The sequence below is a fragment of the Selaginella moellendorffii genome, unplaced genomic scaffold (assembly GCF_000143415.4).
Source record: "Selaginella moellendorffii unplaced genomic scaffold, v1.0 SELMOscaffold_14, whole genome shotgun sequence".
In the NCBI taxonomy this organism is placed as follows: Eukaryota; Viridiplantae; Streptophyta; class Lycopodiopsida; order Selaginellales; family Selaginellaceae; genus Selaginella; species Selaginella moellendorffii.
Genome location: NW_003314275.1, coordinates 777,946 through 796,872, shown reverse-complemented (window position 1 = coordinate 796,872; position 18,927 = coordinate 777,946). Strand labels below are relative to the sequence as shown.

Below are 18,927 nucleotides of genomic sequence, written 5' to 3'. Positions count from 1 at the left end.
CTGAGCCAGTAAGTAGAGTCTCTTGAAGAAATTGTTAAGGAATGTTACAATCAGAAGTCAAAATTTCCTAAAAATTTGGAAATGGAACCTCTGACCTCTTTGTCATCAAAACTCCAGTTTTTCAAGCCTTCTGCCAATTCTCTGGATTGATGAGATCTCATCAATCCAACATGCAGCTTTGGCAGCCACAATTATGTCCAGAGAATTGTTGCTCCTGCCTGTATCATGAGTCCCTCCAATTCCATGTCTCTGCAATTGAGGCACTTGCAAGCTTGCTCAGTCCTTGATTAAAAAATCCATCAATATGGCCAAGGTAGCCTCTAGCATGAGCAGAAATGCAAAAGTTAATCCCAAGGACTTAACTATTGCCAAGGCACTATTGTTTAGAGTGAGTTGATGATGTTATGTGGCATCACTACTAAAGATATTTAAAACTGGACAAAGCAGTAAAGTGTAAAAATGTGAGCCATTTCCTTGTAATGGTTTACCTCTTGACAAATTAATTTGTCTTTAGACTCTTAAAAAGAAATTCACATAAGAGCCATAAGAAGTTAGTGCAAATAAAGCAGGAAGGGAAATGGTAATGGTAATAAAAGAAGGAACTTGGTGCATTGTTCTTGTTTTAAATAAATTTGCAACCATGAACAATTTAAAATCCAAAAAACATCTTTGAAGACTTAATTTTGTGTAGGCCAGCATAGCTGGATTCATTGCTAGTATATTTTAAATATATCCATTCATTTACAGGTTGTTTGACGTGTTGGAGCCCAAAAATGGGCCTGGTATCCAAACAAAGCTTGCGCATAGATTTTTTGAGATAATTGCCTGAATAGAACTGAACCGAAGCCCATTGGACCAGGACCATGGCAGATTGGGAGCTTCCAATCTAACCTTCGCAAAAGTGTACTTAATAAACACACTCTGTTTATTCTAATCAATATGTTTGACTACTTGCGGAGAAGTGGAACCAATGCAAGTGGACGAGCCCGCATGAGCGTGAACCCGACCCCCTCGCCCACGTCCACCTCTTTACCATCTGGTGTTGTCCAGTTGAACCTGTAGAGAAGATTGGCAAGAACGAGATGAACAGCAGTCAACCCCAAGTTCATCCCCGGGCAGGATCGCCGGCCAAAGCCAAACGTCATGAGTTCCACGGCCGAATTGAATTCGCTGCTCATCCTCTCCGGGATGAACTCCAGAGGGTTCTCCCAGATGTTTGGATCCCGGCCGATGGCGTAGAGGTTGATCAACACTTGGGTCTTGGCTGGGATCATGTAGCCAGCTTCTTCAAGCTTTCATACACGTTGATAACAAATTCAGAGATCTAGCGAGGATCAAACCTTTTAGACTACTTACCTTACACTCGGCGGTGGATTCGCGTGGAACCATGAGTGGCGCCGGTGGGTGCTTGCGCAGGGTCTCCTTGACAATCGCGCCGAGGTACTTGAGCTTGGGAATGTCGGCCTCACTCACGATAGCGCTACTAGCAGGGATCACGTCGTCCAATTCCTTCTGGGCTTTTGCCAAGATTTGTGGATGAAGAAGTAGCTCTGTGAGAGCCCATTCTATCGCTGTGGCAGTCGTGTCCAGCCCTGCACTCATAGCATCCTAGCAAGAACGGCCAACGAGTTAGTCAACACTCAAGTCAACCCCAGTCTTACCAGCATGAGGCACCGGATGGTAAGATCTGACATGTTGTGGAGCGAGAGCAAGACGTCCAGGAAGCTCTCACCGCCATGTCCTTGCTTGGCTATAGAGGATCGGTGCTCTTCAATGTGTGCTTGAAGCATGGCATGGAATTTGGTTGCTAAGGTTCTCAGCTTGGGCAGCGAGAGATCCATCCATTTAAGCCATGGGACGTAATCGCCGATGTGTAGCCTCCCGCTCAGCTCGTTCCCCTGGCGGACCAAGCGGAGGAAATCGTTGGCACCGAAGGTCCGGCTCGTCCCAAACACGAGCGTTTGCATGATCTCCAAGGTGAGGACGGTGACCTCCTGGGTCATGTTCACCGTTCTTCCTAGATTCTGGGAGAGCATCGCCAGGAACTTCTCCATCTCCGCTTGCCTCACTGCCGCAAAGCTCCCCACGCGGCGCGCGGTGAAGAGCTCGAGCGTGCAGATCTTGCGGAGCTCCCTCCATCTCGCGCCATAGCGCGCGAAGACGAGATCGTCTGGGAGGATCGCCTCGGCAAACGTGAGCGATGGCCGCGAGGAGAAGGTCCTGTCGTGGGTCTTGAGGATCTCTTGGGCGATCTTGGCTGACGAGATGACGAGCGTGGGGGTGTAGCCCAGGCGGAGGTAGAAGATCGGGCCAAGCTTCTTGGCGAGATCGAAGAGGATGAGATGCGGCCCGCGGGAATTGCTGGCCAGGAGTGGAATGTGGCTGAGGATTGGAAAGGGCCGGGGGCTTGGAGGCATGACATGGGAGCTGCGTGATTTAGATCGATCATAGTAGAAGATCACCAAGAAGAAAGAAGCCAAGAAGGTGAAAAAAGCTGTGATGTGCTCCATGGAAGTTTGGAAATGTAGTGTGTCCTTATAAACACTTCAAATGGTGAATGACGCATGGAAACTTCTATAAACTGGAAGCCTTTCGTTGAGAAACAACCTTTCTAAAAAATAAAGACGTTATTTTTGCGGTCGCTCTGATTTAGGCCCGCGTGGCGAAAAGAAATTGATGGAAGGACTTATAGAAGGGTTGTAAAATTGAGTTGTGGATAGTGCCCGAGAAGAGAATGCTAGTGAGATTTCCTATGGGTAAACATCCCATAAACTTGGCAAAATTGAGATTTTGTTTATAAACTAAAAGGATACCCTAAGAATGAAGGTAGCAATCCTATGTTATTTGGTGTAATAATTAAATGATAGGAGCAAATTATAATAGGCTTTGGAAATTGTTAAAAGGAATTTAAATAATAAGTTAGGTTAGGAATTATTATATGGTGAATACTACCAGATTGTGGGAAAGAAAAATGTTTCCAAGAATGGAATTCTTAAATGCTCCAATTTGGCAAAAGCTAAAAGCTCCAAAATATAAAATAGCAAAGTAGCCAAATGATAGGGCCATGAATAACCTTAGCACAAATTATGAATAAATGGAATTTAATACCTAAGGTGGCATGAAATAAAAGAGAGGATAATGGTGCTCTCAAATAAAGAACTTCTTAGAATAGGGATGTGGAGTTTACACAATATATGCAATACAAAGTGTTAAAGACATCTAAAAAATTGACTTGAGAAGTTAATATTAAGGTTCTAAGCTACGATGATTATGTTGATAGAAACCAAAACTACTCTAAAATGAGTATTAAAATTGAGATAGAAAAAGTGTCTTTAATGGGTTTAGAAATAACTAAATAAAAAAAGGGAAAAAACCACCACAAGTGATCTAATGAGTTTTTAAGTTGGAGAGATTAAGATAGACAAGACATAATAAGCCTTTAGTGTTAAACCATTGATGAATAGTGGCTTAGTGCAAAGGATGAAAATGGTAATTTATAATGGAGTTACTATATAAAATGGTTTATTGAGGACATTAAACTTTGTTTATAGGTGGTGGAATTGTAAAATATAAATCCCTAAGCCCCAAAGTGGAAGAAATTGAATTCCCAAAGAAGTGCTTGAAGAAGCACAAAGTGATTGATGAATAAGTACCTAGAAAGGGATATAAGAAGGACTAATATATGGTAGATGTCATAATATATAGAAGTGTTGGGATTGAATCTAAGACCAAGTCCAAAGCTAAATCCAAAAGTGAGCCTGAGACCGAATCCAAGTCTGAGTCCGAGATGGAGGCCAAGACTGGGTTTGGGATGGAGAGTCCAAAATGGAATCCAAGTCCAAGACTAAGATTGAGAGTGAGACCAAGATCAAGATTAAGATTGAGTTTAAGTCTGAATCCAAGTCCAAGTCTGAGTTTAAGTCCAATTCTAAATCTAAGACTAAGTCCGAATACTAATACAGATCATAGGGTGAAAGGCTAAAGCAATCATCCCTCAAAGGGGTTATAAAAGGTTAATAGAAAGAGGATGAGGATTGTATTCCAATGAAACCAATTTGGTCAAGAAAGGCTAGTGTGACTAAAGAAGGTTACACTCATGTGGTGAGTGATGATATAACCACTAAAATGTTAAAGGCTAAAGTGAACATAAATGGATAAATGAGGTAATTTGGTGAAGTGTTCAAGAGCGAACTTTAACTTCCCCAAAAGTTTAAATGGTTGATATTACCAATCCAAGTGTGGGTGGCACTATTTATTTGGATACCTAATATGGCTCATAAAAACTTCACTTTAGCCACATGGCTAAGGCACCCAGAAGCGGAAGGTGGGGGAATACTTATGAAACTCACGTAGAGCTATAGTGTTTTAAAATATCATCCTAAAGTCCCAAATTGTGAAAAGAAAAAAGAATAATTCTCTTGTATAGTGATCAAGGGTATAATCATGTGGTGAAGAAATTTTAGAAGTCAATGGGATATAGTGGTTAGGCCTTTGAGCCTTTATCTAATGATAGTATTAGTGAGCATTGCTGTGAATGAGGAGAGATTTGGTGTGGACTGAATGAGACATATTGGAGAAGGGTGTTTTTTATGTCTTTGGGCATCCTAAAAATGCTAAAGTGTAGTCATAACATGACTACATATAGACAGATGGCTTAGTGGAATAATGTTTCTATATCTCCAAGCATCCTAAAGATCCTAAGTTGTGGTCATAGGATAGCCACTCATGGATGGATGGTTAAGTCTTTGGGAGATGAGATTGTTATACAGATAGTCTTGGACTATCAAAGGCAAATGAATCTAACTTTAGTATAATGGAGTAGTATATTAGGGATACCTTTGGGTGTCTATAATGGGATTGAACATGTAAACCACTTGGACCAAATGTAAAGGTGGTGTGACTTTGAGGTCACCCCTTGAGGCTAGTAAATCCCTAAGTTAGGAAGAGTACCTCTAGAGGTTTTGAGTAAGACTCTTTTATAGGGTTAAATGTGTAGTTAGGTGAACAAGAAAATTAGTTTCTTACATATTACTATTAATAACCCAACCTAGCAAAATCAATATATTTTCATCGATAGTCCTGATTGTATTGGTAAAACATTTATTCTTAACACTCTTATATACACATTAAAACTTTTTAAACAAAAATATAGTTAGTATAGTCTGGACAAGTATTGCAAACACTTTACTACATAATGGTCAAACATTATATATTGCATTTAAACTTTATGTTCCAATAAATGAAATTTTTCCTTTTTCTATTACTGTTAATAGTGAAGCACGCCAAAAAATTACGAATGCACATGTTTCAATATGGAATGAAATTAGTATGGTTTACACACATGCATTTTCTGCCATTAATATAGCATTAAAAGATATAATAGAACTAAATTACCTTTTAGATAAATAGTTATTATTACAAGTGGTGACTGCAGATAAACATTACTAAGTATTCCACATAGTCATCAAGCATAAATTGTTTTAAATTTGATAAAAATGAATATGTTATGGAAATTTTTTAGAAAACTTTCTCTAAAAAAAAATGTGAGTCTAATTGAAAATAATTTTTTATAGGCTGAGTGGCTTATTCAAATTGGAAATGGTGATAATTACTTGAACTTACCAATATTATCTTTATGATATTTTAGACCCAAACATTGCATCTATTAGAGTCATACTTACACTAATAAATGATGATATTTTTCCCATTAATAATGCTATAATCTCTTCATTATCAAATTATATACATATTTATGAAATTATTAACTTTATTGATATTAAACACCCAGCCTAAATTTCATCATGCCTTCTAGTCTTTCAGCACTTAAAGAAAATGTTATCCTTATTCTATTAAGAAATATATATCCATCTATTAGACTATGTAATAGTATATACTTCATCCATAAATATGTCTTACCAACAGTTCTAGACTGTAGAATTATGTTAGGCAAATTCAAAAACACAAAGGCTTTCATCCCTTAAATTATATTCATACCACAAATTCCATATAAAATGTCTAAAAGACAATTTCCAATTTTTTAGGGGTATTACCTCACAATCTTTAGTACTAGAGAAGTCATTTGACCGAGTTGAAATACACTTACACATTTAGGCTTTATCAAAATGCACATCACTAGTTAGATTAGGCATTAAAGTACAAAATTGTGAGCTCTTGGAATTTAAATTTCTTAAAATGTCATCTAGCCCAAAATTATAAGTTCTTAAATTTGTTTTCGTAAATAGAAGTTAAAAGTTGCAACTCTTTCAAGAGCCCTACTCTATTAACAGCATACCCTTTGAGTTTGTTAACACTTTACCCCTCGAATTAAGTTTAGCCAAAAATAAATTATATCTACCAAATTTCAATTTCAACATGTTGTGTGATTCTATTCATTGAGTTCAATACCCGTTTGATACCAAATGTGATATCTTGAATTTGGATTTTTTGGAAGGTCAATTAACCTAGTGCTATTTAAACCCAAAGACACTTAACCTTAAATATCTCAATACCCTTAAAAAAAGGGATGCACTCTTGTTTATAGGTTTATATTTAAACTCTTATAGATTGTCTCTCGTTGGTTACTTATAAAAATATGTCACTCCAAGAACAACTATTACTTATTTTCACCATCAATACAATATATAAAAAGGTTTTATATTAAATTTTTCCTAAGAAAGTCAATACTATTCAAACCCGAGGACACTTAACGTTAAGTACCCCAAGACCCTTAATGAATTTGAACATAAACTGCACTTTTATTCACGGATCTTTTCTTTTTATATTTAAACCTTTATAAATTGTTTCTCAAATAGTTCTCTTTAGTTGTTTATACACCAATTTTCTATTGAATTTGATTCTTTCTCCCAAATTTGATATAGCTAATGTTGTTACTTTAAAGCACACATTTGTGATTTAGCCTTGAACATGTATTTTAAAATACATATATCAAGGGGAACATAGATTCCATCTTTGGCTTTGGGAAGTCACTCTACAAAGTAAGCAACATTATCTTTAACTTTTCAAATGAAATGATGATCTCTTTCTCATATATGTAATCTTATATCAAATTCCAATGCTACAACTAATGGATCCTTTATGGTAGAAGGAAAATCTACCCTTATTGCCAATGTTGAGTAAAAATTCTTGAGTTAAGTTTAATAAACAAGACAAAAAAGCTTAACCTCACATAGATTACTCTTTTTGAGGTGGATAGCCTAGAATACTCTTATTTCAAATCCAAAAAGTGGTTTTGAAAGGCTTATGTCAGTTTCAATGTACCAAAACTATGACATTCAAGACAAGTGCTAATTATTATAGACTAGCACTTACCTAGCATATGCTGCCTAGTTAGCAAAATACTGTTTTGATTGTTATAGTTTTATTACATTAAAAACTAAAATTGGAATAGTATCAAAAAAAAAAATATTGTGTTCCACTTTGAAAGAAGAATTGAGGGAATTATGCTTAGCAAATGTTAGGTGAACACAAAAATTAATTCTTGTAAACTTGATAATATAAATATTTAGAACAAAATATATTCCTAGGCATAAGTAAGAATAAATATTCATTAATAAAAATATTAAATACAAATTATTATTTGGAAATAAGAATATATTTAGAAAAATACCTGACACAGAAAAAATTAAACAGAAATTTCTATTATTAATAATATGTTATATGTCAATTATATTTTTACATGGGATAAACTTATATTAATATTTTATTTTAAAAAAGAGAATAATTACTAAGAATAATTATTACTCTTTTTCTTTTAGCAAGACATTACTTAATTATGCAGTTTACTTAGAATATTACTACACATTATTATGTACTAAATAAACTATATTTACAGTTAGGAAAAAGATTCTAATATATTACTGCTTAATCAAATACTGCATACATCATTTTAGTTTTTCTGCTAATGAATTAAATTGTAAATAGTTAAGGCTACATCTAAAAATATAATATATACTCCTATTGTTGAAATTGTTTAATTTGTTCTATTAACATTTGAAGCTTTGATCATGATCCTACTCATTGATAAAACTAAGTCAACCCATATTTGATATACCATCATTTGGTGTTGAGTTTCAGATGTTATAATGATATTTAAACAGGCTATCTGTATAAAATACAGTTTTCTTATTATATTTACAAATACTGTTAAATTAAATTATAAAAATTAATTTTGACCTTAAATATTCAAATATTATAGTAATTTATAAAACAAAATAAAATAAGGTAAATTAGATTATTTTATTAGTAAAGCATTAAAAATAAAGCTGTTCACTTAAAAAATAAATATTCAGATAACCTGTTAAACAGAGTTCAAATCTCTGGCTGATACCACCAAAGACATTTATCACCTCATGGTTACAACTTGTCATTAATTAGATTAGCAAGAGCACTGTGCATTGCCATTTGGATAACCTAAAATCTTTTGATACCACACTTCCATCACCATAGCAAGAGACAGAACCTACTATCAAAGTCTAGCTAACACTTAATACCCTATGTCCCAATCTCTACACCCATGAATTCACCTGTAAAGAAAATAAAAAACTTACCATCCTGATGACCATGCAGACCTCCTCTGATGCCAGTGGTTGAGAAACTACATACCAAGCAATTCTTCTGTTAAGTTCGGAGCATAAGAAAGTGAAAACTTTCAATGGGAGCAAAGACACCACAAAGTATTGCAAAAATCAAATCAGGAAAATAACGAAAACAGCAAGAAAATATGCCAAGAGTTGAAACATGCCTCTTTGGTGCCTTGTGCCTCTATGCCCACACCTCTAGCCAGTGTCAAAGTGCCTGGCACCACTGTCAGTGCCTCTGCCTCGCACGCCCTAGCACCTTGCTCAGTGCTCTAATGCAGTCCCTGCTCAGCCAGCCCTCTCTCAGCGCCCTCTGCTTGCCCAGCTTCTGCCAGTGCCTTAGTGAGCGCATTCCTAGCTCGGTGCCTCCTCTCAACGCCTCTGCCAGTGCCTTAGGCCACTCTCTCACACCAGCACCTCACTCAGCGCTCCAGTACTGCTCGGTGCCTCTCTCTCAGCACCTCTGCCAGCGCCTCTGGGCCAGTCTTCACGGTTAATAGTTTGCAGCACGACATCCAGCAGATGAACACTGCAATCCAATCTAGCGGCGCGTCCAGATGCTGTGACACCTCGCTCCACCACTAGGAGGATGATTGATTTTGCTCCAGTCGCTAGATCTTTCTTGCAGGCTTGGGCTGCTGCTGCTGCTCAAGCGATCTCTATGCCCAGACGACAAGCACAGCCACAGTCAACACATTTGCATGTAACATATGTCATTACGCTTTCCTCTCCTGCCCTATGCAGCTTGGCTGCCTCCCATTCACCTGGAGCAAACATCAACACAATTATTCGCTAACACGTGGTTAAAGAAATAACCCCTTTACAGTTACACCCCCCATCAGATGGTTGCGATTGGGTGGATCCGGCAGCCCCAGAAAGTTCGGCAACTCCTCTTTATTGTGATAGATGATACACCCGTCTACTAATTAAATTTTAATGCAACTTAGAGTAAGTCGTTAAGCATTAAAGGGCGTGGAGTGGGCGTAGCTAACCCCCTTGCCCCTGGAGAATGCTCTCTCAAATGCTGAGATACAGGCGTCAATTCCACCAGCGTATTCCAGGCGCCGGTGTGATTCATCCCTGGAATCGATCCATGTGCGCGATCGCCAGTGGGAGCGCGCAATCCATACCTCGCGCTCATTCATTCCTGGAATCGCATCCCTCTTGTAATTTTTTTTTAAAATTCTTGGAGGAAGAAGAAATGAATGGCTGACGAAGCAAAACACCTGGAATTGAGTCAAGTAGTGGCGTTTGGCCAGCCTTTGGAGATCCCTAGCTGGTCAAGAACTTTGGAACTTAATTCCTAGTGTTTTAGCATGATAGAATCGTTATTTTGATCTTGAGAGAATGCCTACCAAGAACTAGTTTTTGACAAATAGACCTCAGTGATTTAGCTGGGAACTTGATCACTAGCTGGCAAACACTCGCAGCTTTTAACCTTACCTCACAATAGTTTGATCTTGAGAAAATGTTCTTTATCTGCCAAGAACAAAAACTAGTTTTTGACAAACGTACCACAGTGATCTAGGAGCTCGGAACTTGGTCACTGAGTTCTCTGTTGAGATAGTCGGCAAACATTCGCTTGGCGCTGAGACTGTCCGACGGTGGCGGTGGACCTGAGAGGCTCGACTGTCCTGCGAGCCGGATGAAAGTTCTTCGGTGGCGGCGGAGCTCTGGGAGGCCGATTCGTTTTTGCAACCTGATGTTCCAAGGAGTCAAGGAGAATTTGGAGTTTGATCGTCGAGAACAAAGAAGGAACAAAGGATATCTTCGGCAATCCTTCTCCAATATCCACGAGTGAGCCAAGTTCTTGCGTTTGAGACTCGACGAGAGCGTTGATCACGTCCTGGGAAAACAGTGGTGTGGCTAATAGAAAGAATGGTTTTCTTGCAGGTACCTGAGTGGCACGATCAAGCTCGTATAGCGAGTTTGTCTCGGAAATCCGTGCCTGCAGCGAAGCGACTTCATCAGTTGTGCTCAAACGCTTTTCCGTGTTTTACTTAACAGTTTGAGTAGCAATTGTTGGCTGGAGTATCCGAGAAACCTTTCTCCCTTTCTCGTTTCCAGTGAGAAACGCAACAGCCTCTACAATTGGTGTAGACGATTCTGTGAACTCTCCTGCAAGGAAGCCCGTGATCTTAACCGAAGAACAGGAAAGAAAAGAGAGTACCTTCAGATGGTCTCAACTCAAACAGTGGCGTATCCCAACGATTCCTTCTATCAGGACGCTCAAACCTTCGAACCAAGTCGTCAAATCTGTTTCATAAATCTCCCATGCTTACGGTCATCCAAAGTGTGAGAGCTTACATTTTATCATCATAGCAAGGATCGCCCCGATCAAACTTCGACTTATTCCAGCTCCGGCAATCATCTTCACCTGCGTCACAGTAGATCTAGAAAGCCTTAACTCGTCAAGTAGAATAAAAGAACGAAAGAAAAACCAAGGAAGATCCTTACCACGCAGTATTGGACTCCAGCAGCACGGGCCAAGCACCAAAGCTCGTATCTATATCCCTGTTCTTGCAAGAACAATCGAGAAAAACTTCCAAAAGCTTAGACCGCTTTTCTTACCTTGATATTGTTGAGTGAATCAATGACGACAATCACCTCCTTGGTGACCGCGCGATCCACAGCCGATCTCAGCAGTCCTCGCAAGTTCTTCTCGTGAAACATATCTAAAATTCCCACAAAGAAGATCGTGACCACATTGTAGAACAAACACGAATGGTTCTCACTCACCTTGATAGCTCTCGTTTCGATCCAACCCCAGCGACGTCTCATCGATGAGCTTCACCGCGTGTGGCAAGCTCGCAGCTTCAAGGCCGCGGATGAGGCTGGCGGCCGCCGCCGATTTGCCGCTGCAGGGCTGCCCACACATCACAACCAGCGCCATTCCAGAAAAGCCCTAAATTTTCGTCCCAAACGTTTCTTTGTTCTTTCAAGATGCCCATACCGGGCATTTGCTGGATAGCTTGCGAGTTTGCGAAACAAGTTCTGGTGTGTTCGATTTGAAAGCTCAAAGTTCATCCAAAACCTTTGCCATGGCATCTGGAGAAACAAAACGTTCTCTACGAGTTTTGATCGCTTCAAAGCTTGGTTTCGAGATGCCGGAGATGGGCATTCGCGTTGGGTCAGAAGCAGCCTCTAAAGTTTGGTCTCTACACAGCGTTTCAGACAATGTAGGTAAGGTTCTAAGCTTCATCACACCCAACCCATTACGAAAAAAGCTTGAAAAAAAAGAGAAGGGGGCGAATCAGATCGATCTGGCTTTAGCTGCCCTCGAGGGACAGCCAACAAGATTTTGCCGAATCAGTGTCGATCATACGGGGAAAGATTAGACATCACCTTCGCCGCTTTTCCACAAGGAAAATGAAAAAAGAGAAGAGACAAGCAAGACGCGATGAAGAAGGAATCAGAGTATTCTGGCTTCGAACGCCCCAGAGGGGCTGTTCAATAAGAAAATCGCCGAATCAGTGTCGATCATACGGGGAAAGATCAGCATCATCTTCCATCGCAGAAGAAAACCTAAAGAACTACACTGCAAACCCTAGCCTCGCACAGCTTCTTATCGTGGAGTGACCTAAGATCGGACGGGCCGCATTTGTGACATCTCATCCATACCGTCGAAAATGTAAGGGTTCGAATCCGGGCAAATTCGTCTAATATTTACAAAGCTTACCAGGACAATTTTCACATGGTCAAGTCGTTGTAGTATAGTGGTAAGTATTTCCGCCTGTCACGCGGACGACCCGGGTTCGATCCCCGGCAACGGCGAAAGTGGTTTTGTTTGTCAATCCTTTTTATTTACTACGAAAATTATGTGTGTTTTTTTGTTAACGTTTTGATGTAAATCACAAATTACACAACGTTGCAAAGTTCTTTTTAGTCACTGTCCAATTCGCTGAAATCGATATCATCCAGACGACCGGATCCCTACATTTTCTCTTGTTTTTAGAAAAACTACAAAAGAAATAAGAAAGCTTGCCTGTTTGCTATTTACTTTGCCAAGGTAGCCTGTCGCTTTGAAATTTTTGAGCTCTAGAGGCCCAAGCTTGGCTTGTTCTTCGCTAACTGTGATCTGGAAGGAGACCTGGAAGAACAAAATGCGTGAGCGAAGTTCTCTTTCCTTCCATTAGGCAAACCTTGCTCTTGCCGGGAGGTATTTCGGCGAGCGTATCGATCCGGAGGTTCTCGGTCTACGAAAAGAAAAGGAATGTCATGATCCAAAACAAAAGCTCACTGCATTGCTTCATCACACCGTATCTAATGCCGGTTCGCCTTGAGCATCATAGACTCTTCCAAAAATGTCCTGATGATTCACAGGTGAGTATATTAATCACAGCCCATGAACCAGAGAATCTTTTTCACTTACAGCATTGTAAACTGGCTGAGAAGCTGGATTCGTGGCTTCCCCGGTCACTCGAAAACACGTTGCTTTGAACGACGTTCCACCAGTCACTGTTGTCTGTCCCTCTGAAAAATTGCACAAGCTCCTAGGGAGGCAAGCGTCATTGATTTTACGTGAAAGAGAGAACCGACAGCTTACAAACAACGAGGAGAAAGAAAAAGAAGAGCTCCAAGAGAACGAAAGCTTCGCTGGATCCATGAATGCCAAGCAGCACTGAGAAGACAATCTTACCAGGGCACGGAATTCGAGTCGCCTCCACATTCCTCAACGCAATCTTCACGTCTGCGAATGCCGGGCTCGAGATTTGCAGCACTCCAGACGCCAGCAGCGTCCCAGCGCCCAGCAAAACTCTCCTCCGCTCCACGCGAAGAGACTGAGCTGAAAAAACCGTGGAATCTGGAAAGAAATCGATGAAATGGCGCCACACCTGATTAGCAATCGCATTTTGCAGCCGAATTCGATTCCCTGGCGCTAGCTCTGCGGGCGCCATGCAGCAAAGCGGTAGCGCTCCCCCATTCTTCGCCATGGAAGTCTATCCTTCTTTAACAATGTTGCCTTTTACCTTTCTATTAACCTTTTCCATTTTTCTTTATAAAAAGGGCACTTGTGTATACTTAGGGCAAACAGTTTTGTAGTAATGGACCATTCGTTACTCCAGGTAATCGAGGAGGAGGTATTGGTGCGTTTGCCAGCAGCGTTTCTACACACCCACGTAAAGTCTGTTTGCAAGCAGTGGAAAGATCTCATAGAGTCACCTCGGTTTAAGTCTCTCCACCACAAATACCACTCTGGTGGTGAGCGAAGTCCCCCCATTCTTTTGGGCCTCAACTATATTTCTGGTAGTAGCCTTGCCAAGTGCAATCCCTTCGGACAAGGAGGAGCCAAAGATTGGATTATGGTAGACCCCCCGCCAGAACTTGACTTCAATCTTATTTCATGCGCTGGTGGTCTAATGTTTGGGTGCAGCATGAGGAGCTACGTTGTCATGAATCCCCTCACTGGGGATCTCCAGGTCCTCCCACCGCCGCCTTCGTCACCGCCCATGCTCTCTACGTCCGTCATGGCCATGCACGCATCCAGGCAGCGCTATTGGATTTGCCTTGCATTTATGCGTGTAATCTACTTATACGATTCGAGTGTAGGGATTTGGAAAGAGGTGGCACTGCCAGAAGGATGGATAGAAGGATGGACGCAACATTGCTATGCAAGGGCTATCAACAGCAAGGTGTATTACTATTGTCTAAGACTCAATGATGTTGATACCAGTCGCCTGGGAGTTTTGTGCCTGGATCTGGAAAATTTGAGCTGGTCTACAGAGTGGACAATCGATGGGTATGATACGCCTTGGGAAGATTTTCTTGTATCCCCAGCGCTGGATTTCTTCAAAGTCGTTGTGAAAGACTCTACGTATCATCTCTCGAGGCTGGATGTTGCATCTAAAGGCTTTGTGAAGGAAACTAGTTTAAATGTGACAGAAGGCTTGTCTCATGCTCCATCTTGCTGCTACAAGGATACGATTGTGGTTGCCGGTCCCAAAACATTGGCAGTGCTGGATTGCAAAACCAGATCTTGGAGCAAACATGAAAACCAAAACGTTTCCAATTTTGAGTGCTTGCTTCTATTTGAACCATCGTTGTTTGATTCTTGTCAATGAATAAGAAAACAAAACAATGGCGTTCACGTCTTGAGCATAAAGAAGCCATATATTCATTTTATCTTCTACTTTTTAAGGTTTCGAATCGGCTCAGTTTTGTCATCTACCACCTGACATGGATGATTGTGTGGAAGTTGTGGTCAGTGCCGTTGGCTGGAGAGATGGAGTAAACGAGCTATGCCCTGCGTCCATAGCCTGTGCTCATACTCGCAGACCAAAGCATTCCAGTTGCGGTTTTCAATCCAAAATTGTCCAGGCCACGCGGGAATGTTACATCCACGTCGAGAACAATGTCTGTTTAAGACAGAAAACTTCTCTTCAATGCCACCTTGATGAGGATAAAAAGAAAGTAACGAATCTTTTCTTTCTTCCTTAGTCCCATATGCTCAGAGTGTATCGATCCGGAGAACAAAACAAAAGCTCACTGCATTGAATCATCGTACCGTGTCTAATGCCGGTTCGCCTTGAGCATCATCTAGACTCTTCCAAAAATGTCCCGAGGATTTTCCAGTGATCCACAGTGTTAATCGCAGACCAAAATCAAGGAAAGAATAGAAAAGTTTTATTCACAGGCTGAGAACCACACACACAATCACAGAAACGTCAATTTTTTACCAAAAGCATGTACCTGAGGTCCACTCTACTCTTATGTAATGATAACTCTCTCGTGTATTCCATTTCCTTGCCATGTGATAGTTTTCATGTTCTTGCTTGGCAAATTACGATAAAGATGGAGACAAATGGAGCGCGAGCAAAACATCCACAGCACCTTTTACAAAGAAAAATGACACACCTTTACGTCTTACGGCCAGCAAGCTCCTTGCCGTGCCTGGTCTCGTGATAGCACCATAAAAACAATCACTCCCTCAAAGCCCTGCCATGCAATCTACCCAGCACCCTCGCCGCCCTCTCCGGTCAAAATTCTGCTCCACCCAATCCTCTCGCTCTCCCATTGGCCAACAGCAACATCAACAAAATTTCCCATGACCATGTCTGCGACCAGACGGCCTCAAGCCCCTCGTCTTATCGTTATATATATATATATATATATATATAGATAGATGTTAGCGAATTGTCTTTCATTGAGAAGGATCAGACAACTCAAATGGAAGCAAGAAATCAAACTTTGAACCGTTTTGGTTTTCATGAGTGCTCCAAGATTTGGTCTTGCACTCCAGCACTGCTAATGTTTTGGGACCGGCAACCACAATCGTGTCCTTGTAGCAGCAAGATGGAGCATGAGACAAGCCTTCTTTCACATTTTGAGGCACACTAGTTTCCTCGACAAAGCCTCCCGATGCAGCGTCCAGCCTCGAGAGATGATATGTGGAGTCTTTCACAAAGACATTGAAAATATCTAATGCTGGACATAGGCTTTGCATATTATACCCGTGGATCGTCCACTTTGTAGACCAGCTTAAAGTTTCCAGGCACAAAACTCCCTGGTAGCATCATGGCGACAATAGAAGTGAACCTTGTTGTCGATCGCCCATACATCCATGCTTTCAGGCGGCGCCACCTTTTCCACACTCGAATCGTATAAGTAGACTACACGCATAATCGAAACGCAAATGCAATAGCGCTGCCTGGATGCGTGCATGGTCACAGACGTGGGGATCAAGGGTAACAAGAACAAGAAAGGGTGGCAGGACCTTGAGATCCCTCGTGAGAGGCCCTAGTGAGGGAATTCAAGACAATGAAGCTCTTGCCGTTGTGCCCAAACATATTGGTGCGTTTGCCAGCAGTGTTTCTAAACACCCACGTAAAATCAATTTGCAAGCAGTGGAAAGGCCTCATAGATGACCGAAGTCACTGTTTTGGGCATCAACTATATTTACAGTACTTTCGCCAAATGCAATCTCTTTGGACGAGGAGCCAAGGATTGGATTATCCCTGGCCAGAACAGTGCTTCAATATAATTTCATGCGCTGGTGGAAGCAAAAAGAAACACTTTTTGATTTTTAAAAAAAAATGTTTTTGCTTTAATTTTATAAATTTTGAGACGGATCACTTGCAATGACTAAGATCAACAAGTTTAGTCCCCCAAGCACCAATATCTTTGTCCGGATCATTAGTCAAAGTTACCTGATTTCTGAAACATGAGACATCTTGATGAAATAATGCCATCCTCCTCGATTATCTGGAGTAACGAGTAATTAGGACTTTGTTTGCTATGTTTACTACTCCTACACCCCTAAGTGTATGAAAGAGAAGTCTTACAAATAAAAATTGGGACAGTTAAGGTAAGAGGGACCTATGCTTTGAGTGTGCTCGGAACGCTGGTAGGATCTTCTAGCATCAATAAATACCTGCAGGTAAAGCGTGGCTACCAGGTAGTCTGTTGGTTTCTTCTTCTTCGTCTCCTTTGTTGCTTTTCTACCGTGGTCCTTTGATGGTAAGAGCTCCAGCTGAACCAAATTCTCCAAGATAGTTGTTTCGTTTTCTGTTTCGTATACTTGCAACATACAAGAATCCTGAGGCCAAAAACAAAACACACTCAGCTCGATGCTGATGAGATTGTCCAGCAAAGCCACCCAAACTCATACTGCAAACCCATCAGCCACCATGATCGTACTCTTGGACATGGGTTCAAGGTACAAAGTATTAGACGAATTCAGAAGGCTGCAATCACAGGTTACAGTTCAGAGTTACTTTCTTCCATGGCGAAGATTGGGGGGCTAGCGCTTTGCTGCATGGCGCCCGCGGAGCTCGCGGCAGGTGGCTCTTAGAGCTCCACTGTTCTTTGTCCTCTGTAGGTATAGTGGAATTTTACAGACAACATGGTGGAACGTTGTTCAAAGCAACATGTTTTCAAGTGATCGCAGAGTTGGTTTCATAATTTTTGTCTAGTGCATGCTTCCCAGGCTTCTGCGGCGCTCTGGCGGGCACGAATCGATTGAATCCCTTGCAATAGCTGTGAGGTAAGAGACTTTTTGGAAAATGTGAATTCCCGTGATCGCCGGTCGTTTGACTATTGGCATCCGTTTGGTTACTGTACGGTCACTGTCTGGGAGGATGATCATGATCTGGGCGAGACTTGGGACAGTGCGGGAAAGAAGAAGCTATAGAAATTCCAGGTGAATTCCACAGGCTAGAGTTACGATGGCTGGGTGTGCTAGTTTCAGGGCGTGACAGATCACAGTGGCTACTCTTTTTTAGGGTTCAGATAGGTGTACTGTAAGGGTGTGAATACCTATAGAAGTATAATACATATAAAGTTTCATATGGATAAATTTTGGGTAGAGATTGTTTTGTTTTTGAATTGTTTTGAACGCACCCATATCCAGAGATTTATTCTAGGTGGCCACCCTAGGTTGCAGATAAGCAATGGGAAAGTAAACAATGCTAAAGAGAATGGTTTTTTAGTGCAAGAAAAGACGTTGTCTCGCTATTGCAACAGTTTGGCTTGAGTTTGATTGCAGTCTGTTAGAAAGAATAAAAAAGAAACTGAATTTGCTTGGCGCTGGTAGGCTAATATCCAATGGTACTCTGTTAAACCCTAGCTCATCGTTGTTTTACTAAGCTAATGTATAAGTACCATGGTTTACTATCAAAAAGTGGATTGGCTTTACACTTGCATGGCGATATTTTGGATTGAAAACCGCGACTGAATGCTCGAGTCTGAGTGTAAGTCAGAGTACAAGCACTTGGCGCAAGGCATAAGCTCATTTACTCCATCTCCTCGCCATCGTCGAGCAGTGATCGTGGAATGTTAGCATCCACGTCGACGAGAACGGAGAAAGAAAACTTCTCTTGAACATGGCGATGGAGGAGAAAAGAAAGTAACGAACCTTTTCTTTTCTCGAGTGGGAGGTTCTCGGTCTACGAAAAGGAGAGAACTGTTATGATACCTACAAAACAAAAGCTCACTGCATTGCATCTTAGTGACGGGGAAAGCCACGAATCCAGCTTTTCAGCCAGTTCACAATGCTGTGACTAAAATCTTTCTCTTGCTCCTTGCGATTAACACTGTGGATTGACATTTTGAAAGACTCTGTGATGGTCAAGCCGAACCGGCACTGAAAACATGTTACTTTTCCACCAGTCCCAGTTGTCTGTCCTCTGAAAGCTCCTGGGGAGGCAATTTTACGTGAGAGAGAACTTACAAACAACGAGGAGAAAGAGAAGAGGAGCTCCAAGAGAATGAAAGATCTGTTTTCTTGAATGCAAATATAAAAGCAAACAGCAATCGAGGAAAAAAACCATGGCATGGAATTCGAGTCGCCTCCGCATTCATCAAAGCTATCTTCACGTCTGCAAATGCCGGC

At 41.1% G+C, this 18,927-nt stretch overlaps 3 protein-coding genes and 1 non-coding gene across 5 annotated transcripts; 1 reads left to right on the top strand and 3 right to left on the bottom strand.

Moving 5' to 3' along the window:
• Positions 1–947: 947 nt before the first annotated feature.
• On the bottom strand, positions 948–9,742 carry LOC9646600 (cytochrome P450 71A1). The gene is made up of 8 exons (XM_024675380.1): positions 9,590–9,742; positions 9,318–9,361; positions 9,009–9,126; positions 8,762–8,869; positions 8,568–8,614; positions 1,662–2,427; positions 1,357–1,608; positions 948–1,292 (listed from the first exon to the last, which is right to left on the bottom strand). The coding sequence occupies exons 1-8, from the start codon at positions 9,740–9,742 to the stop codon at positions 948–950; spliced, it is 1,833 nt and encodes a 610-aa protein (XP_024531148.1).
• A 61-nt stretch (positions 9,743–9,803) lies between these two features.
• On the bottom strand, positions 9,804–12,125 carry LOC9646599 (protein KTI12 homolog). Its single transcript, XM_024675443.1, has 9 exons — positions 11,337–12,125; positions 11,169–11,272; positions 11,055–11,111; positions 10,905–10,990; positions 10,768–10,853; positions 10,603–10,715; positions 10,495–10,545; positions 10,366–10,443; positions 9,804–10,301 (listed from the first exon to the last, which is right to left on the bottom strand). The coding sequence occupies exons 1-9, from the start codon at positions 11,488–11,490 to the stop codon at positions 10,122–10,124; spliced, it is 909 nt and encodes a 302-aa protein (XP_024531211.1). The 5' UTR covers positions 11,491–12,125; the 3' UTR covers positions 9,804–10,121.
• A 174-nt stretch (positions 12,126–12,299) lies between these two features.
• Positions 12,300–12,371, top strand: TRNAD-GUC. Its single transcript has one exon. It is a non-coding gene; the product is annotated as a tRNA-Asp (tRNA).
• A 29-nt stretch (positions 12,372–12,400) lies between these two features.
• Positions 12,401–13,559, bottom strand: LOC9632160. 2 transcript variants are annotated; one of them, XM_024675270.1, is made up of 7 exons: positions 13,433–13,559; positions 13,237–13,378; positions 12,970–13,070; positions 12,856–12,906; positions 12,740–12,793; positions 12,583–12,687; positions 12,401–12,530 (listed from the first exon to the last, which is right to left on the bottom strand). In XM_024675270.1, the coding sequence occupies exons 1-7, from the start codon at positions 13,529–13,531 to the stop codon at positions 12,480–12,482; spliced, it is 603 nt and encodes a 200-aa protein (XP_024531038.1). In that variant the 5' UTR covers positions 13,532–13,559; the 3' UTR covers positions 12,401–12,479. The 2 variants fall into 2 exon arrangements, with proteins under 2 accessions (XP_024531038.1, XP_024531039.1); XM_024675271.1 differs by lacking the exon at positions 13,433–13,559 and having other exon boundaries at positions 12,584–12,687; positions 12,970–13,419.
• Between the last annotated feature and the right edge of the window lie 5,368 nt (positions 13,560–18,927).

Coding starts and splice junctions, on each gene's coding strand:
- LOC9646600 (XM_024675380.1), bottom strand. CDS start 9,742: ATGAATGAGCGCGAGGTATGGATTGCGCGCTCCCACTGGCGATCGCGC. Junction 8,615..8,761: donor AGGCACAAGGCACCAAAGAG/GCATGTTTCAAC, acceptor CTTGGTATGTAG/TTTCTCAACCACTGGCATCA. Junction 2,428..8,567: donor TCTGCATGGTCATCAGGATG/GTAAGTTTTTTA, acceptor TAAATCACGCAG/CTCCCATGTCATGCCTCCAA.
- LOC9646599 (XM_024675443.1), bottom strand. CDS start 11,490: ATGGCGCTGGTTGTGATGTGTGGGCAGCCCTGCAGCGGCAAATCGGCG. Junction 11,112..11,168: donor ATTCACTCAACAATATCAAG/GTAAGAAAAGCG, acceptor TTGCAAGAACAG/GGATATAGATACGAGCTTTG. Junction 10,991..11,054: donor CTGGAGTCCAATACTGCGTG/GTAAGGATCTTC, acceptor AAGGCTTTCTAG/ATCTACTGTGACGCAGGTGA.
- LOC9632160 (XM_024675270.1), bottom strand. CDS start 13,531: ATGGCGAAGAATGGGGGAGCGCTACCGCTTTGCTGCATGGCGCCCGCA. Junction 12,907..12,969: donor CTCAGCCAGTTTACAATGCT/GTAAGTGAAAAA, acceptor GTGAATCATCAG/GACATTTTTGGAAGAGTCTA. Junction 12,531..12,582: donor GCAAAGTAAATAGCAAACAG/GCAAGCTTTCTT, acceptor GAGAAAATGTAG/GGATCCGGTCGTCTGGATGA.